Below are 18,435 nucleotides of genomic sequence, written 5' to 3' on the forward strand. Positions count from 1 at the left end.
GTGGCAGGCCCTCCTCAGCTCTCCCTCACTCTACCTCCCCCAGACCATCAAGAAGACCCGTTTCCCACACTGGGATGAGGTGCTGGAGCTGCGGGAGATGCCGGGTTCCCCAGCCCCGCTGCGGGTAGAGCTCTGGGACTGGGACATGGTGGGCAAGAATGACTTCTTGGGCATGGTAAGCACTCCCTCCCCTGACACCCTCCATGGCTCCCCACTGCCTTCAAGAGGGAAGGAGAAGGGAGATGGGCTGTACCTCCTAGGATCTGGAATGATAGGTATGAAGGCTGTCTCAACTGGCTCCTTGACCTGGCCTGGGTGACGGAGTCCCATTACCCCATTGTCAGGTGAGGAGACGGAGGCTCTCCAAGGGGCAGGAGCCTGCCCAAGGTCACAGGGCAAGCCCAGATGCTCACCTGGGGTGAGAGTACTCAGGAGGACCGTGTGCTAAGTGCTTCTCCAGCATAATCTCACTTACGCACCCTCGTGGCCACCCAGTGAGGCTGGGATTGTTGTCTGCATTTGATAGATGGGGAAACTGAGGTTCATTCAGAGAAGTTGAGTGGCTTTCCTAAGGCCATACGCCTAAGAAAGAGCAGAGCCAGAATCTGAGTTCAGGTTTCCCTGACTCCAGAACCTCAGCCCTTCACCCCTACCCCTGGAAGCACTGGGCTCAAGGTCTCTCTCTTGGAACCTCTGTTTGCACATCTGTAAAATGGGTGTGACTGCCCCTGCCTCTCAGTGGGAATGGATGTGTAGTCAGGGCTGACGGTTTTTAAAAGGAGGCAAGATTAGAGCAAGTTATAGGGAGGCTTGGTTATGCACAGCCGGGGGGCAGGGGGCAGGCGTGTAAATGGAGTAGCCGCTTGGGAACAGTCTGGCTGTTCCTCACGTGGTTAAAGACTGTCGCCACGTGCCCTGGCGCTCCGCTCCTGGGTGAGCACCAAAGAGACATGGAAACACATGTCTGCACAAAAGCTTGTACCTGAAGGCTCACAGCAGCGTTGTTCGTGATGGCCAAGAGCGGAAACAACCCAAACGTCCCTCCGCAGTTGAATGAATAAACACAACGTGGTGTATCCTTGCAATGGAATAGTACTCAGCCGTAAAAGGGAATGAAGTCACGGCAGCTGCTACAAGGCGGATGAATCTGGAAGCATGCTAAGGGGGAGAAGCCAGTCCCCACAGATTATATGATTTCATTTATATGGGATGTCTTTTTTTTTAAGATTTTATTTTATTTGAAAGAGAGAGTGAGTGAGAGAGAGAGCAGGAGCAGGGGGAGAGGGAGAAGCAGACTCCTCCTGCTGAGCAGGGAGCCTGATGTGGGGCTCGATCCCAGGACCCCGGGAGCATGACCTGAGCTGAAGGCAGTCGCTTAACCAACTGAGCCGCCCAGGCGCCCCTGTAGGGGATGTCTGAAGTAAGTGAGTGTGTAAAGGCAGAAAGTAGACGAGTGGTGGCCGGGAGCTGGGGGTGGGGGTGGGAGATGGGGAGTGACAGCTAACGAGCACAGGCGTTGGGGGGCTGACAGAAAATGTTCTGAAATTAGCGGTGACGGTTGCACAACCCTGTGAGTAGACCGAAAGCCATTGAATCACACACTTTAAATACGTGAATTGTATGGGATGCAAATTACATCTTTATAAAGTTATTTTAAAAGAGAGGGGGTGGGGCTCAGGGGCCTTCTGGACTGTCTTTAAGCTTTCAGACAGATGCGATTTGTGTCCCCAAACAGCTGAAAATGCCCTCAGTCCAGATATGTGGTCTCTAGCAGCTGTATGACCTCGGACAAGTCGCTCCATCGCTCCAAGCCTCAGTTTCCCCAGCTGTAAATTAAGTGTACCCTGGAGGCCCTCAGCGTCCTGGCAGGAGCTAATGCTTTGGGACTGGGAGAGGGAGTGTGGCTGCTGCTGTGTCGATGGGGTATGGTAGGGGAGAGGAGGTGGCCCCTGGAAGGCTACGCCTCCCCTCCTCGGGTGGGCAGTCGGAGCTCTTCTTCTAGGCCTGGCAAGGTCGGGTTCGGCTGAGGGTCTCCGTGTCCCCCCGCAGGTGGAGTTCCCCCCACAGGTCCTGCAGCAGAACACACCCAGGGGCTGGTTCCGTCTCCTGCCCTTTCCCAGAGCCGAGGAGGATTCTGGGTAAATGTGGGTGCGGAGGGAGGCGGCCAGGCTGAACTCATGTCAACTTCAGCTTGTGGGCAGGTCCTGGTGGGTGCCCATGTCAGCCCACAAGATGTCACCATGTCACTTTTTCCACTCACTTAGCAAATGTCTGTCTTACAATATGCGTTTACTTATGTGCAAGTGAGTTCACCTTGTACCCATCCACCTGTTTGCACGTGAACGTATCAGCTCACACTAGTCAGAAACCTGGGTTGTTCCACACCTGTGCACACCTGTTCACATTGTCTGTTCTTGTACACCTTATACTGGCCACACTGTTTACATTGACTGTACCTGTCCGTTCCTGTGTATCCCTCTCAACATCTGTTCACATACGCCCACACCTGTCCACACCTGTCCACACTTGTCTGCATCGGACTACACTATCCGCACCTGCCCCCGTTGTCCGCTCACAATGCACACATTTTTCGCACTGCCCACGTCATTCCACACCAGTCTCTGTTAACACTGTCCGCACTCGTCTGCTCCTGTGTATCCCCGTCAATATCTGTTCACACCTGGCCACACCTGTTCACACCTGTGCACACCTGTCCCCATCTGCCTTGTTTTGCTAATATCCGTGCTCCTTATCTGTGCTCCCACCTGCCTCTCTTGGCCGTCCACACCTGCGCGTACGCACATATGCTTCCTCACCTGCCATCTGACCCCGGTCAGGGGGACCCTGGGCGCTGTGCGGCTGAAGGTGCGCCTCACCGAGGACCGCATCCTGCCCTCCCGGCATTACCAGCCGCTCACGGAGCTGCTCATGGAGTCTGTGCTGGGGCCGGCGGAGGTGGGTACACCCGTTCTACTGGGGTCTGGATGGTGGCCTCCCCTGCTTCACGGATCCCTCCGGGGCTCTTTTGTTGTGGGGTCCCAGGACCCCGGGCCACCTCTCCTGCCTCCTGTCCTTGCCCAGGAGGATACTGCCAGTCCTCTGGCGGTGCTGGAGGAGCTGACCTCGGGTGACTGCCGCCAGGACCTCGCCACCAAGCTGGTGAAGCTCTTTCTTGGCCAGGGCCTGGCCGGGCCCTTTCTGGACTATCTCACCCGGCGGGAGGTGACCCGGACCAGTGAGTTGCCTGCACAAGCCCCAGACATCTCACCCCAGGACTGGGTCTGCACAGGGTCTCTGAGGGAGAAGCGGGGGGCCTCAGGCAGAGGTCAGGGGCTCCTCTGTGTGTGTGTGAGGGGGGTCCCTACGCTGTGCACCAGCAGCCCGCTGGGGATGCCGTCTTGGATCAAGGCGCTGGCTTTGCTGCTCTTGAGCTGTGTGACCTTAGGCCGCTCACTGAACCACTCTGGGCCCCTGGACTGTGAATGGAGTCGGTGTTGCAGCCTCCCTGATTCCTGAAGCTGGAAGAATCGTGACTCCCACCTAGGGTGGGAGGGGTGAGGTGGCTCCAGCCCCCAAATCCCAGCAAACACTTCCCTCTGTCCTCCCAGCTGACCCCAACACCCTCTTCCGTTCTAACTCCCTGGCATCCAAGGCAATGGAGCAATTTATGAAGGTGAGCAGGCAAAGGCTGGGGCCAGCTGCAGCTTCCTCAAAGGGACCCCTTTCCTGTGCTTCCCGGGACCCCAGAGCTTGGCCGGCCTCGGCTGGCTCAGGGTAGCTGAGCCGGGCTGCTGGTGGCTGGCGCCTGGCTTCGCCCTGAGATGCACCTGGAGAGCGCCCCCCACTCCGGCCCTTGGGCAGGCCTCAGCCTCGCTCTGAGCCCCTCCCTGCACGGTCCCCCCTGGCCCGGCTCGTGGGCATGCCCCGGCCTCACCCTCAGCCCCATCCCACGCGGTCCCCCCTGCCCTCAGCTCGTGGGCATGCCTTACCTGCACGAGGTCCTGAAGCCGGTGATTAACCGCGTCTTCGAGGAAAAGAAGTACATGGAGCTGGACCCATGCAAGATGGACCTGGGCCGCACCAGGTGAGCAATGCCTCAGCGGCGAACCCCAACCCCTGGCAGCCCCCTTGTCTGCTCAGAGCCTTGTCAGGCTGGGTCTGTGCCAATGGCCTCCCCTCCCTCCGGGGCAACCGCTCAGGAGCCCCGCATTCCAGCAGAAAGCCTCACTGGGACCACCGCGATCCTCGGGCTGCATAGTGTAGTGGTGATGGGCAGGACTCTGACACTGAGCTCCTGGGTTCGAATCCCAGCTGGGAGGCGGGCAAGACAGACCCCACACCTGTGTGGGAAGGGGCAAGAACATTACAGCTAGAGAAGTGTCATTCCATCGTCCACTCAACAAACAATGTGGAGAATCTATTGTGCAGACACTGGCCGAACACTGGTCCAGAGCAGGGAACAAAGCAGACGCAAATCCGCCTTCCACGGGGAGGAAGATAGCCAACTAAAGAAGGTTATTGAAGGTGCTCAGAGGAATGGAGGGAGACAGAGCAGGGAAGGAGTGTGGAAGGGCCAGGAGCAGAGCAGGGGCTTGCAATATTTCATAGGGTGGTCAGAGGGACAGCCTCACAGAGAAGGGGACCTTTCAGCAGAGACTTGAAGGAGATGAGGGAGGGAGGCATGCACAGATCTGGTGAAGAGTATCCCGGGCAGGGAGAAGAGCCAGTGCAAAGGCCCTGAGGTGGGTGCATGTGTCCGGCATGTCCCTGCCGACAATGCACCGAACCAGGGTCCGTGATGTGTGATGCGGAAGGGATGGTCTCTTTGAGGAGGGGACATTTAAGCTAAACGTGGGTGCAAGAGTGTCTCAGGCAGAGGGAACAGCACGCACAAGACTTCGCGACAGGAGTGAGCTCAGTGTGTTTGAGCAGCAGAGGGTTTTGAGCAGACAGATGCTGGGCTCGGAGGCACAGCCACTCTGTTTCCCCAGGAGAATCTCCTTCAAGGGCGCCCCCTCAGAGGAGCACGTGCGGGACGCCAGCCTGGGGCTGCTGACGGGCTACCTGGGGCCCATCGTGGATGCCATCGTGGGCTCCGTGGGGCGCTGCCCGCCTGCCATGCGCCTCGTCTTCAAGCAGCTGCGCCAGTGCGTGGAGGAGCGCTTCCCCCAGGCGGAGCATGAGGTGGGCCACGCGATCATGGAGCAGATGGGGACACTGAGGCTGGGGAGGGGCCGTAGCTTGTCCAGGGTCACACGGGGAGGCCGGGCGGGGCGTGGTGGGGACAGACCTGGGCTGCCCGCACTGAAGTACTGTGTCTCCTGTCGGAAGCGGGGATGGTCTTCCCGGCAGGGTCTGGGATCCAGGGGTGGTGCTCACAGTGGTAACAGCGGCTGCCGCTATATATAGCCCTGACCAGGGGTTCCTTGCCTCATCTCGTCTCCATGTCCCCCTCTGGGGTGGGGACCAGTACTCCTTCCATTGCCCAGAGGAGGAAGCAGAGGCCCCGAGGGACTGAGGCACAGGGTGCTGGGCTAGGCACCTGTCTAGGCAGGCTGGCTTCGAATCGGCGCTCAGAACCACCAGATAAGAGAGTCTGGCCCAAGGTAAGTGCTTCTTAAATTCCGCTCTCAGGAAGAGAAAGAGAGCGCGAGCGAGAGAGAGCATGAGAGAGCGCGAGAGCGCGCGGGTGCACGGTAGGCGCTGAGCAGCAGACACCCAGAACAGCCTAAAAATCAATGCCCGCACCTGCTGGTGCTTGGCCAGTATTCACGCAGAAGCGGAGAGCCCGGGTGCTGCCTCAGACACAGAGGTGAATGGAGGAAGCAGTCCAGGCTGGGGCAGTAGGGCGTGGTAGGGACTGTGGCAAGCTGGAGCGCCCACGGCTTGTCTAACAGGGTAGCTCGTGGCACTCGTTGCCGGGTAGGAACGGGGAGCCAGTATTGCCAGACTGTGAGAGTTTATTTTCTAAAGCCAACATTCTGGATGTTGTGTGAAGTCTCTCATTTTTTAAATGTTGGCACTAATTCACCTAACAATAACAACAACAACCCCGCACCACCACTTTGAGCCGGTCGTTACATGTTCGCAGCTGGACTGGCCCGTGGGTTACCCGTTTGAGCCCCCCCGGTTTAATGGTCAGCATCCCTTCCAGGTGGCTGTTTTTGTCCTGCCTTACAGATGACATCACATCAGGCTAACTCTTAGGGTAGTGCTGACGTAGTAGAAACGTGGTCTGGGGGTTCACTTTGCAGAAAAATCTAAGACCTGCTCGATGTTGGAGATGTAACGGCCCAGTCCCGACAGCTTGAGTTAAGAGCCCTTGATTACGCCACACCTCTCTCCACGTTCTGTTCACAGGTGGGGACACTGAGGCCCAGAGCGGTAAAGAGTCTTGGCCAAGGGTTGTGGACTCAAAGCGAGGCCTCTGGTCTCCCAGCGGGGGTCTCTCCCTTCTCCCCTCAGCCCCTGCTGAGGAGTGAGCTCTGGGCCTCCAAACTGGGACATCGCTTGATTTACGCCCCACTTTGCCAGGCTCTCGCCTGGGCTGCAGGTGCTAAGTGGGACACAGCTGTGGCAGGGAGGAGGGTAGGGAAGCGGGGAGGCCGGCTCCCTAGACAGTGGGGGACCCAATGTGACACATGAGTGTCCTCTGGTTCTCAGCTCCCACGGTGGGCAGAGTCCATGGGCAGGGAGCAGGGACTTTCTCAGGGCCACGAGGGTGGATGGGGTCATGGAAACCCAGGGGAACTCCTTTCTCTGCCGCTCTGACACCTGTTCCTCCTTAAGAAAGGAAGTCAAAGAGCTGATGTCAAGGACTAAAATTACCCTGGAATATGGCAGGCACCACGGGGACGGTGGCCTTGGGGGCAGCTCAGGTTCCAGATGAGGGCGGGTGGGGGCAGAGACCCTCCTTCTGGGCAGTGTCGGGTACCCAGCTGTCGGCAGGGCTCACTGTCAGCACGGAGGTGCTGGAGGAAGTTGGCACGGTCCCAGGGAGGGTATTGTCTCAAGTGTGAATACAACCCCCTAAATAAATACTGCAGCACATTCTCGGGCTAAATATAGCCGGGCAAGTGTGAACGGTGTGGGGGGAGTGACTTGGGAGAGCCAGATGCGCCCGGGATAAAGGCACACCCTCTCTGAGTTGCCTCGGCTGGCGCTGGGGGATCCCGGCTTACCTGCAGGTGGGCCAGGGCCCGGGACTCACACCGAGGGGCACCGCACTTTACAGTTTGTAGGAGGCAGAGGCTGGGGCTGGGGGGCCACACAGGACAGGCTCAGGAGCCAGCCCGCCTGGGTTCACTCCTGAGCCTGTGTCCTTGTCCAGAAAACGGGGAAAATAGTACCTACTCCACGGGATTGTTAGTGGTTCAGGTTAGTCCCTCAGCGAGTGCTCCACAGTGGCGAGGGTCGGATGCAGGAGAGTGTGATGAAGAGCTGAGAGCTCAATCCTGCCCGGGTTCAAATCTCGGCTCTGCCATTTACAGCTGTGTGGCCTTGGGCAGGTGACCTCTCTTTGGGCTTCAGTTGCCTTCTCTGTAAAACGGAGCCAGAATCCCTCCCAGGGTGCGTAGTCCATAGACCAGGCATCTGGCCTGGTGCTATTAATATAATAAATCAGATTGGGAGGCTGAACTCTGCCTCCTCTACTCATCAACTGCGTGACCTTGGGCAAGTCCCTTGGCATCTCTGATTTTCTGCTTCCTCACCTGTGAAAGGGGAATCATGATGCTGCTTCCTTTATAGGCCTGTGCCCTTAGCATGGCGCTCGGCACAAAGCAGACGATGTTGGGCTAGAGCGGATCATGCAGGATTGGTATTGTTACTCTGTTTTCCAGGTGGAGAAACTGAGGTCCAGAGAGAAAAAGCCATCTTGGCAGACCGGCATGGTCTCCTGGCCCACCTCCCATCCCACTTCCCCTTGCACCACCAATCTATAGTCCTTGCTGCCTCAGTTTCCCCATCTGGGAAGTGGGTCCTTGGGGGCTCCTCTTACCTGCTGCTCCTCTTGACAGGATGTGAAGTACCTGGCCGTAAGTGGCTTTCTCTTCCTGCGATTCTTTGCACCTGCCGTCCTCACCCCGAAGCTGTTTGACCTCCGGGACCAGCACGCAGATCCCCAGACCAGCCGCTCGCTGCTACTACTTGCCAAGGTGCCAAAAGTGGAGTCCCACATTCTGGGTGGTCTTAGCCAGGGAAAAGCATAGGAACAGAGGGAAGGCCAAACCGACAGAAGACCCAAATGGCACCCAGAGAAACCTGTCTGAAACACCCATTAACCTTCCATCCTGAATGTGAGGGCATTCATTCATATGTTCTCCAATTTTGTCTCCTGAAACGAAAACCCTACCCTTCCAGGAGGAAAGTGGGAAGCAAGCTAGTAGTCATTTACACCTTAGTATGAATTAGACCATCTCTTGCAAAGTGGCCATATTTTGAGGTTCTGATGGACTCCAAAGTATGCATGATAGGATCAGGCAGTCCTGGGCAGGGGAATTGGGCTCTGGAGGGAACAGAATAAGGGCACTGGGGGTGCATATCTGTCCACAGAGGTGTAGATATTGCTCAAAGCAGGTGCTGCTGAGTCTTCCCCTTTCATTGAGCACTGATTTGAGAGTCAGGACTCAGGGGCTCTGTTCTGGGTCCACAGATGCCCTTCTCCCTGCAGTGACCTTGGCCCTGGCATTCCTTGCTTCTTTGCTCCAGGCTGTGCAGAGCATCGGAAACCTGGGCCAGCAGCTGGGCCAAGGCAAGGAGCTCTGGATGGCCCCCCTCCACCCCTTCCTGCTGCAGAGTATATCACGTGTGAGGCACTTCCTGGACCAGCTGGTGGATGTGAATGGGGAGGAGGGTGAGTCCCTGTGTTCCTGCCACATCGGGCTTGTCACTCTGTGGACCCTTGGGACCTGCCCTTCCCCCCACCCCCCACCAGTGCTGAGACCGTGGACCTGTGGGTCAGCTAGTCGGTCAGCTAACATTTCCTGGCCCCCCTGTGCTAGGTCCCAGAGATGAACAGAGCTCAGGCCCTGTCCTCCAGGCTATCCCAGCCAACGTGGAGATATGTGCGGGTGCTGTCGCATGGTGTGCTCGCAATCAAAACATATCTATTAAGTGCTTGGTAGACACTGTTCCAGGTGCCAGGGAAGAGCAGTGGAAAAGACAGAGGAAGCTCCTGCTCTCATGGAAGTTTTATTCTACCGGGGACCACAGGCTATAATCAAGATGAGTTAGCAAATAATATAGTATGTTCAGGAGTGATTGTGTAAGGAGAAAAAATAAAGGAAGGAAGAGAATGTTGGTGTGGGGGTGGCAGGCCAAACTTTTAGGCAGAGTGGCCAGAAATGGCCTCACTAGGGTGCTATTAGAGCAAAGACCTGAAGGAGGACAGAGAGCAAGCCATGAAGATCCCAGGGAAGAGTATTCCAGGCTGGGAACAGCATGTGCAAAGGCCCTGTGGTGGGGAACAGGGAGCCACAGGGAGGAGCCAGTGTAGAAGAGGGAATGAGGGGGCACAAAGGAGAGGTGTGGGCCAGATTGTGTGGGGGCTTCATAGGCAGCTGGGCTTTGATGGGGAATGAAATGGAGCCTGGGACTGTTTTCAGCAGAAGAGTTGGGGCTAAGTCTGTATCACAATGTAGGGCTCGGGGCATGAGATAGTTGGGTCCAAGTCACGTAGGAGGAACCCGTCGGAATGCGGAGCCCTGGTTGTAGTGTGGCGGGGGTCCCTGTGGCGCTGGGGAGGGACCCCCCGGGGGGCTAGATTCCAGCAGGTACTCCCTGGACTGACTTCATGAGGCATGCCCCCCCTTCCACCCCTCTCGCACTGGCTGCCTGCACCATTGTCGGCAAAGCTTCGGGAGAGGGATCCTTGATGCCTCCTTTGTGCTCCCCACCCCACCTTCAGTGATTCACTCCCTAATGGAGGGAGTGGAGTCCACAGCCGTCCTGTTGTTCACCTCCTGCCTCTAGGGGGCAGAGTCATGCTCGGCCATAGAGGCCCTGGGCACGACGGCACAGCAGGTCGAGCCTGGATAGGAGAGGTTCATTGTCACCCCCTCCCCATTTCCCAGAGGCTGGGGGCCCAGCCAGGGCCCTGGTGGCCCCCTCGGTGATTGTTCGTGAAGGTTACCTGCTGAAGCGCAAGGAGGAGCCCACCAGCCTGGCCACACGCTTTGCCTTCAAGAAGCGTTACTTCTGGCTCAGCGGGGAGACTCTCTCCTACTCCAAGAGTCCTGAGTGGCAGGTGGGGCTCCAGCCCACAGCAGAGGGCTTTCTAGCAGTGGCCTCCCTTATTGAGCTGCCTCTCTGTAAGCTGGGGGAAACTGAGGCCCAGGAGGGGACAAGGACTGGGCAAGTCCAAGTCTCAGGCCAGGCTCTGCTCACACCTTTGGGCCAGTGTGAGCACAGGACAGACACAGGCATCCACCTACACACACACCATCAGATGTCCTTCAGAATGTGCTCTTGCGGTGGTCCGGACCCCCGTCCCCCGCCCAGGTATGACACGCACAGGGCACCGACAATGCTTAGCAGCCCTCTGATGCTCCCCCCCAGGCCTATGCCCATGCGCCATCCTACTCACCTAAAATTGGATCTGCTCGCGCAGAGGTCCCTGCCTGGCGATACAGGGACACACACGCAGGCTTTTGTTCACGGGGTCCTTCATCAAACATTTATTGAGTGCCTACTGTATACCATGCAGTGTTCTAGGCATTGGACACACAGCAGTAAACAAGACATAAAATCCCTGTTCTCATGGTGTTGCCACTGAAATCCAGCAGCAACTCAGGCGCCTGCTGGCGTGTACGCATTTCTGTCTGCACGTCTGGGAGGAACAGCGAACTCCGGACAGGGTGTGCTTGCTTATGATTCACTTTGTCAGCAAAGCATAGATTCTAGAGTTCCAATCTCTGGTTTCCAACGCCGGCTCCACGAGCTGAGTGACCTTGGGAGGGGCGTGGATCCTCCTATCTGCCTCAGTTTCCTCATCAGCCCATAGACCCAGCCTCAGAAACTGGTGGGAGTTGCTAAGTGCAGAGTGCTGGAAAGCACATCCCATCCGCCATGGCAGTGGTTTGCTGTGCTCATTGGTGATGGTGATGGAAACTGGTGCCCAGGGGAGCCGGCTTCCTTAGAGGGTGATGGGGCAGGGCTGGGGGACTCAGGGCTCGAGACGGGGGTCCTGCACCCAGATTACGGACACACAGGCTTGAGTGTCCCACCCCCGGGGCACATCCCCTGATGCACGCCCCCAAAGGAAAGCCGTCCCCGGGCCCTGCCACCCCGGCCCCCGGCCCACCCTACAGCGACAGGCCTGTCTCCCAGATGCGCTCCTCCATCCCGGTGTCGCATATCTGCGCCGTGGAGCGCGTGGACGAGGGCGCCTTCCAGCTGCCACACGTGATGCAGGTGATGACGCGGGGCGCGGCCGGCGGGCTGCACACCACGTATCTCCAGTGCAAGGTGAGGCGCCGCAAGGATGGGGCGGAGGGCGGCCCTCGGGTTCCCTCCCGACCACCCCCACCCGGCTCCCTGCAGAACGTGAATGAGCTCAACCAGTGGCTGTCGGCCCTGCGCAAGGCCAGTGCCCCCAACCCGGACAAGCTGGCCGCCTGCCACCCCGGTGCCTTCCGCAGCTCACGCTGGACCTGCTGCCTCCAGGCTGAGCGCTCAGGTGAGCGGGCAGGTGGGCTCAGGTTCCGCCCTCCCTAGCTGTCGATTGGCAGATGTCCCACCTCCCCCTGCGCTGGCTGTGCAACCTGGGGCAGGTCGCTTAACCTCTGTGTGCCTCAGTCTCCTCAAGCTTGTAATGGGGTGGATGACAGTACCTGCCTCCTGGGGTTGTTGTGAGGGTTCAGCGAGTTGATCTACACAAAGCACTTAGAACACCGCTGAGCAGAGTGCTCATGACATGTGAGGTATTATTCTTTAAGCACCTACTATGTGCCAAGCATCTACACACATCAGGCTTGCTCAGCAGGAAGACAAGTGAATAGCCAGACAATTGTAATATAGTCTTCTAAGTACCAAGATGCGGCTTTTGAGACTCCAGAGAATGCCTCTGACCCAGCCGCAGAGGAGGAGATCAAGGAGGGCATCCTGGAGGAGATGCTGTTTAGATGTGACCTGAGGAGAGTAGGCGTTAAGCAACGAAAGTTGGAGACAGGGATAGGGTAAGGAGGTGTTATTTTAAGAGCAAAGAGCATGAGCAAAGGCCCGGAGGTGGCACAGGGAGGGCTGAAGGATTGAAAGGGTCTGTGTGACTGGAGCCTGGGCTGCGGGAGGACGCTAGAGGGAGGTGAGGCACTGCTCTGCGGGGCGGGAGTGGAGGCAGTGGGGCTTGATGGAAGTAGTGGGTTGGAAGAGTGATTTTAGAGGCAGAAGGGTCGAGGCCTGGGCACCATCTACCATGGGGGCTTCTGGAGGGGGCGATGGGAGGCGGTCCTGATGGGGCCTGTTCCCCTCAGCTGCTGGTTGCAGCCGCACACACTCGGCCGTCACCCTGGGGGACTGGAGCGACCCGCTGGATCCCGACGCTGAGATCCAGATGGTGTATCGGCAGCTGCTCCTGGGGCGGGACCAGCTCAGGTGGGTGCCCCTGTCCAGCCCACTTGCCCCGCGATGACCGGCCAGGCCAGCTGCCCAGCTTGGCCTCCCACGTTCATTCATTCATTCTTTCCGTCCGCTTCAGGAGCTTGCTGGTGCGCAGTGTGCGGGCTCAAGGGGAGGCCTGGGAGGCGTCCTCAGGCAGGCCCCGGTGCAGAAGGGGGTCTCGGATCTTTTAATATGCGGGCCCCCTGAGACATGGGCACTGACCTTCGATGTGTTCTTTTCCTTCCTGGTGGGCTTCACTCCTGTTCAGTGACCAGTTTGTTCCAGCCCCTTCTAGAGTGGGTTCTGAAGCTGGCCTGCCTGGCTTCGCATTCAGGGCTAGCCATTTACTGGCTGTGTGATCTCGGGCACATTGCTTACCCTCTCTGTACCTCCATTTCCTCATCTGCAAAATAGGGATAATAATAGTACCCTCCTCAGGGTTGTCCTGAGGGGTCAAATGAAGCATTTTGTAGATGCCTGGTCACAGCTTTCAATACACGGTAATGGTTATTATTACGCTGTGCCACCTTAGGCAAGTTACTTTACCTCTCTGTGTCTCAGTGGACTACATAATGGAGCCAACAGTAAGTATCTACCTCGGATACATTTTTTTGTGATACTTAATGACTTAATACATGTGAAGGGCTTATAATAGTGTCTGGCGCTCTAAGTATTTGCTGTGATGATGGTGGTGGTGGTGGAGACTAGTGGGGGCCTGTCATGTCTCCTGCAACCAGCAGAGAATCTCTGGGGTGGAGAACAAGATGGGGAATCAGGGGCCAACCTTGTCTTTCTCCCTTTCAACTTCCAGGATGAAATTCCAGGAGGATCCCAACACAGATTCAAGTCCAGAGGCAGATGCGGAGAAGGACTCCGGGGCCACGGAAGGTAAGGGGCTAAGGAGGTCCCCTTTCTTCGCCATCTCTGCCACCTGCTGTAACTTGCTAAGCACACTCCTATGTCCTTCCCCACGACTCTCCCCTTCGCAGTTCACCAGCAGGTGTGGCGAGTGGGGGGACGGAGGGCTCTCAGGGCACAGGGCCAGGCTGGAGCCTGAGAAAGCCATTGGGTCTGGGTTATGGCAGCCCGCCCTGGCCTGGCTGAGCCCCTGCGGCTCCTTGTCTCCCTCACAGGGGCCTGTCCTGATGCCCTGGCCCGGCAGAGAGAGGCAGCTGGCCGCCTGCTGGAGGTGCTCGCAGATCTGGACAGAGCCCACGAGGAGTTCCAGCAGCGGGAGCAGCAGAAGGCGGCCCCGGGCCCCCTCGGGCACTGAAGAGATGCCAGGGCCAGCCTGGAAGGAGGAGGAAGGAGCCAGCGGGCCCCTCGAGGCTGTCCTGTACCTCGTTGATGCTGTGGTAGCGTGAAGGCTTCTGAAGATGTCCTAGTCTCCGGCATGGAAGCCCTCTGGATAAATCTGTCTCTGGGCTGAGGCAGATGGGAATGGATGAGATAGGGAGTCTGACTCATTCGGCTCAGCGAAGGTCTCTGCTAAACCAGACTGGCCTCTGCCCACACCAACCAGGCCAGCCAGGTCCTGAGCTGCTGGATACAGCTGTACGTGAATCCCTGACACCCACGTGGCCTTGTTGCCCCAGACAGGCACTAAAGAGGCTCAGCCCTTCCTGTTTCCATGTCTGCCAAGCCGTGTAACCTCACTGATCTTCCTGAACCTTGCCTTGGCCGAGAGTCCTCACCACAAGCTTCCAGAATCAGGTTCCCTTGGGAATAATGGAGGCTCGGACCCTTGGAGCCTGGGAGACCTTGGGCTAGGTTCTTAACCCCTCTTTGAACCTCACTTCATGCTGTATAAAATAAGGAGGGAGTGTCTAGATGTGTGGTTGTCAAACTGGGTTCCACAGAGGTGGCTTGGGAGCCGGGGGCCGGGGGTAGTTCTTAGACCGTGGTCCAAAACTTACCCCCTAGGTTGTCTGCTAGAAATGTGGATTCCTGGACCCCACCCAGATTTACTGAATGAGAATCTGAGGGAGTGTGGGCACAGCGATCAGGATTTTTAACAAGTTCCCCCATGATAGGGTCAAACACAGGATTTGATAATCACAGGGCTGGGCAATTTTGTATAGTAGGGTTTGAAGAGAGATTTTGAGAATGAATCATAGAGGATAAAATATTTGGGAACACCCAACTGCCAGAACTGGAAGGGCCTCCAAGGGCTCATTTCTGGTTTTGTGTGACTAGAGGGTGGGACAGAAACCAAAGCATGTCTGGAGATAAGGAGGACCCAGAAAGATGCGGCGCTATCCCGAGCCTGGCCAGCAGGGGACGCCCGAAGCCACGGCATCCGCCACAGCCGCCCAGCATCCCGGGATGCTGCGGAGCTGGTAGGAAGCTTGTTGCAGATGCCGGGATCTGTCCCTAGACAGAACAGGGCCCTCCTTCCTTAGGGCAGGGGCGGGGGCTCGAGGAGCCAATCACCGTGTCTCCCAGCTCCTCCATGCTTTCCTGTAGGCTCTCAGCTCCCAGCCCAAGTCCCTCATCCCCAGTACTGTGCTGGGGGTCCCTCATTCCTAGTACTGTGCGGGGGGGGGGGGGGGGGGGGGAGAAGCAGCTGTAGGCATTGTTTTGTGCCGTGCTTGAGAACAGCACCTTCAGCCCTGCCCTCTTGGGGACTAGGGCTGGGAGGGTCTGCCTCTGTCACCCTCACATTCCCTGTGTACCCCAAGACAAGAGAATTATGGGGACCCTCCATCTCCAGCTGCCCAAGGCAGAGGGGCAATGGTCTAGGGGTCATCGTTTTGTTGCAAGCTCGCTGATGGGGGTGGACCAGAGGCCCCCAGGAACAGAGCCACCCACCCTCCCCCCCACCCTCGGCAGGAAAAGACTGAGTGAGGAGGAGAAAGACCATTTATTTCTCCACCCACAGTGGGACTGGTAGGTTTTCAAAAGAGCAATCTCTGGCGTCCCTTTAAATCTTGGCTGACTTCCATCGTGGCAGCCAATCAACAGAGGCGGAGCTGGTGAGTTGCCTGGGCAACAGGCCCCTGGTTGGCCAAGACCATCAGCCACCCCACTGCCCACTCCCAAGGAAAGGGAGATGGACTCTTTGCTGTCCGGTCGGCTTTTTAGACCTGCTGGCCTAAGCTAGGCCTCCTTGTCTTGCTCCTGAAGCCAGAAGCTCCAGCCTTTGGATCTCGATGTTTGGGAGCGATTTGGTGGAGAGGATGGGGTGGGGAGGAAAGGAGAACAGTGCCTTTATCTGGGACAGACATAAGGCCTGGGGATGGGAAGGAGAAGAAGGACGTCAGAGTCCCAGAAGGATGAAGAGACACAAGCACAAAATAAGATCCCTCGGGTCCCCCTCTCTCCAGCCTGCCCCTTCGCAAACCTGCTGACTCATCTGTGGCTTCTACCCCATGGGCCCACGACTGCCCATCAGCGGGTGGCAGAGATGGGGGGAGGCTGAGCTTCCCAAGGGCCCCCTTCCCTCGGAGCCCCAGCAGGCCCCCAGGTGCTTGACCTGAATCCCGTTTGCAGACAAGCCTGTACAGATGTGACAGAGACACAGATGGGAAGCCACATGGAGTACCACAGGGGTCTTCTGTCTCTTCCCCCCCAGTGTGGGGGTAAGTAGAGGCACGTGGGTGTGCGTGCATGTGTTCAACAGGACACGTGTGTTTGCGTGAGGGGGTGGGGCTCTGTCTTTTTGGTGGGGAGGTTGCTGTGGTTCCTGGTGCTCTCTCTGCCACCCTCTCGGGGAGCTACAAGTCGGAGCCGGCTGGCCTGCCATCCTCCCAGCATTCCAACTACCACCAGCCACATCTCCGGAATGCTTCTGGCTCCTTCCGCAGGCTCCTCCGCAGCCCTGAACCTGGGCCGACAGGACACAACTGGCGGAGGGAGGCAAGTGCCGGACCAGGGGGCCAAGCAGGAGGGCAAGTGGGCAGCCTCGGGCCTCAGGCCTTGGCCGCGGCCTCAGACACGCCTTGGGCTGTGAGCTCGGCCAGCACGTTGTCTAGGTAGCTAGCGTCCGGGTAGCCGTGGCCCGTGAGGTTGGACCCAAACTCGGTCTTGTGGTGGATCTCGTTCCACACCACGGTGTCCGACTCGCCCGTGGTGTTGGACGTGCCGATGGTAAAGATCAGTCTCCGCTCCCAGGCGGTGACGAGCAGCCTCAGCACCTGGGGGGCGGGCGCCGGGACAGGTGCGGGGTGAGCGAGGGCCCCGGCAGCCCCGCCCTGCGGCTGGAGCCCCCGCCCGGCTTCCCTCCCTCTCTGGCCGTGCTGAGGCTCCGTTAGTGCCTTCCAAGCTCCGCAGCGTTCCCGGGGGCCGCCCAGCTTGGCCGCTTCCCCAGGTGGACTCCCAGTAAGAGCTCTTTCCAGGTTATCTGCCTGTTTCATCTGGGTCTCAAATCGAAGGCCCTCAGCTGTATCTGGTTTACTAAATAGGCATTTTGTGACTTCTTTGGCAATATTCAAAAACTTGGAGATTTCACATGAAAATCAGAAGGTCTGGCTTCTCTTGAAAACCAAGAAGTGAAGCCGACAATCCAGAGTGCGGTGGTGAAGAGCCTGGACTGCTTGGGATGAAATCCAGGCCCTCCCACTTCCTAGCTGTGTGACCTTGGGCAAGTCACTTGCCCTGTCTGAGGGTTCTGTAAAACGGGGTCTAGACCTCGACCTCACCAAGCTGGAGATGAGATGGGGGTGTGAAGCAACTGGCAGGGCTGGGCGTGCACTAGGAGGTAGTGGTGGATCCTGGTGCAGGGAGGAAACAGGGATTGGGGGTGAGGGGGACCCTGGCCAGCGCCCACACCCCTGCACTTTCAGGGCACCTACCTTCCGGCCCTTCTCATTGTTGGGCAGATAGCAGTGGCGTGGGAAGCCTCTTGCGGTGAACTTCTTGCCTGGGTTGGGGTGCTCGGGGCCCTGTAGGGAGGGGAGCAGGGGCTTGAACCATGGACAGGTGTAGGGGGGGCCTCTGCAGAGTTCAGAGGAGTTGAGGCCAGGGGGGGCGGGGAGAGGGCGGGGCTCACCTGGATGCCTGTGGGGATGTCGTAGACAATGCGGATGGTCTGGGTGTCAGCAAAGCCCGGCAGCGAGTGGGGGATGAGGTGGAACTCCATCTTCCCGGGCGGCTGAGTGCCCGTCTTCTCTCCGTAGATGGCCTTGCAGGTGGGGCACTGCAGGCTGCCATCCTGGGGCGGGGAGAGAGGCTGGCGGTGAGGCCCCCAGGCATCCCGGCCCCGCCCCTCTGCCTGCGCCCCGCCCACTAGCTCCACCCACTGGCCGGTGCGGCCCACCTTGTTGCCATTGGAGTACATGGCCACGAGGCACAGCAGGTGGTACATGTGGCCGCAGCGGCCCAGGCGGCCCACAAGCTCGGGCCGCACGCCCTTGTGCCGAAGCACGCCCTCGTAGCCGGATGCTGTGACCAGACGCTCCATGCAGATGGTGCAGTCCTGCGGGCGGGGGCACAGAGAGGAGACTGAGGCCCAGCCAGGGCAGGACACCCTCAGGTCAGCGCTGTCCCTGGGCGGGGGCCAGGCTCCCAGGCTCCGAAGGGTGGCAGACTGCCCTGCCTCCGGTACCCATTTGGCAAAGGGAGAGGTCACCCCATATACTGAATGCAGATACATGGCAGAGGAAGACAGGCTCCCTCGCACCCCCCTCCAGAGGGATTAAAGACTTAACTATCAAAAGCAAAACTTAAACACGGGGTGGAAAATACAGGCGAAAATAAGATACGAAAGCTATCAATCATCAGGAGATTGATGATTCTATTGAACCTAAGCATTTCTGTTTATCAGAAGACATTGCATAAAAGAGAAAAGGCGAACCCCCAAGCTGGGAGGAGAGACTATAACACACAGAACCACTGCAG

The 18,435-nt window shown here is 58.2% G+C and overlaps 2 protein-coding genes across 5 annotated transcripts in view; one reads left to right on the top strand and one right to left on the bottom strand.

Moving 5' to 3' along the window:
- Positions 1 to 14,424, top strand: part of RASAL1 (RAS protein activator like 1) — a 28,563-nt gene extending 14,139 nt beyond the window's left edge. Inside the window, exons 7-21 of one of the 3 annotated variants that reach the window (XM_026514914.4) lie at positions 44 to 175; positions 2,050 to 2,138; positions 2,838 to 2,955; positions 3,082 to 3,235; positions 3,609 to 3,673; positions 3,972 to 4,084; positions 4,992 to 5,184; positions 8,019 to 8,156; positions 8,710 to 8,854; positions 10,074 to 10,246; positions 11,329 to 11,466; positions 11,542 to 11,677; positions 12,471 to 12,591; positions 13,409 to 13,485; positions 13,731 to 14,424. In XM_026514914.4, coding sequence (XP_026370699.1) covers positions 44 to 175; positions 2,050 to 2,138; positions 2,838 to 2,955; positions 3,082 to 3,235; positions 3,609 to 3,673; positions 3,972 to 4,084; positions 4,992 to 5,184; positions 8,019 to 8,156; positions 8,710 to 8,854; positions 10,074 to 10,246; positions 11,329 to 11,466; positions 11,542 to 11,677; positions 12,471 to 12,591; positions 13,409 to 13,485; positions 13,731 to 13,870 — 1,932 coding nt within the window. In that variant the 3' untranslated portion in view covers positions 13,871 to 14,424. Of the gene's footprint in view, positions 1 to 18; positions 176 to 2,049; positions 2,139 to 2,837; positions 2,956 to 3,081; positions 3,236 to 3,608; positions 3,674 to 3,971; positions 4,085 to 4,991; positions 5,185 to 8,018; positions 8,157 to 8,709; positions 8,855 to 10,073; positions 10,247 to 11,328; positions 11,678 to 12,470; positions 12,592 to 13,408; positions 13,486 to 13,730 lie in introns of all 3 variants that reach the window. The other 2 variants (XM_057305951.1, XM_057305952.1) reach the window with 2 other exon arrangements.
- Positions 14,425 to 15,164: 740 nt separating this feature from the next.
- The window catches only part of DTX1 (deltex E3 ubiquitin ligase 1), a 50,787-nt gene continuing 47,516 nt past the window's right edge, over positions 15,165 to 18,435 (bottom strand). For both annotated transcript variants that reach the window (XM_057306048.1, XM_026514912.4), the window contains exons 7-10: positions 17,855 to 18,013; positions 17,588 to 17,749; positions 17,391 to 17,480; positions 15,165 to 16,733 (exon numbers count right to left, since the gene is read on the bottom strand). In XM_057306048.1, the coding sequence (XP_057162031.1) occupies positions 16,509 to 16,733; positions 17,391 to 17,480; positions 17,588 to 17,749; positions 17,855 to 18,013 (636 nt within the window). In that variant the 3' untranslated portion in view covers positions 15,165 to 16,508. The remainder of the gene's footprint in view (positions 16,734 to 17,390; positions 17,481 to 17,587; positions 17,750 to 17,854; positions 18,014 to 18,435) is intronic.

The sequence above is a fragment of the Ursus arctos genome, unplaced genomic scaffold (genome assembly GCF_023065955.2).
Source record: "Ursus arctos isolate Adak ecotype North America unplaced genomic scaffold, UrsArc2.0 scaffold_34, whole genome shotgun sequence".
Classification (NCBI taxonomy): domain Eukaryota; kingdom Metazoa; phylum Chordata; class Mammalia; order Carnivora; family Ursidae; genus Ursus; species Ursus arctos.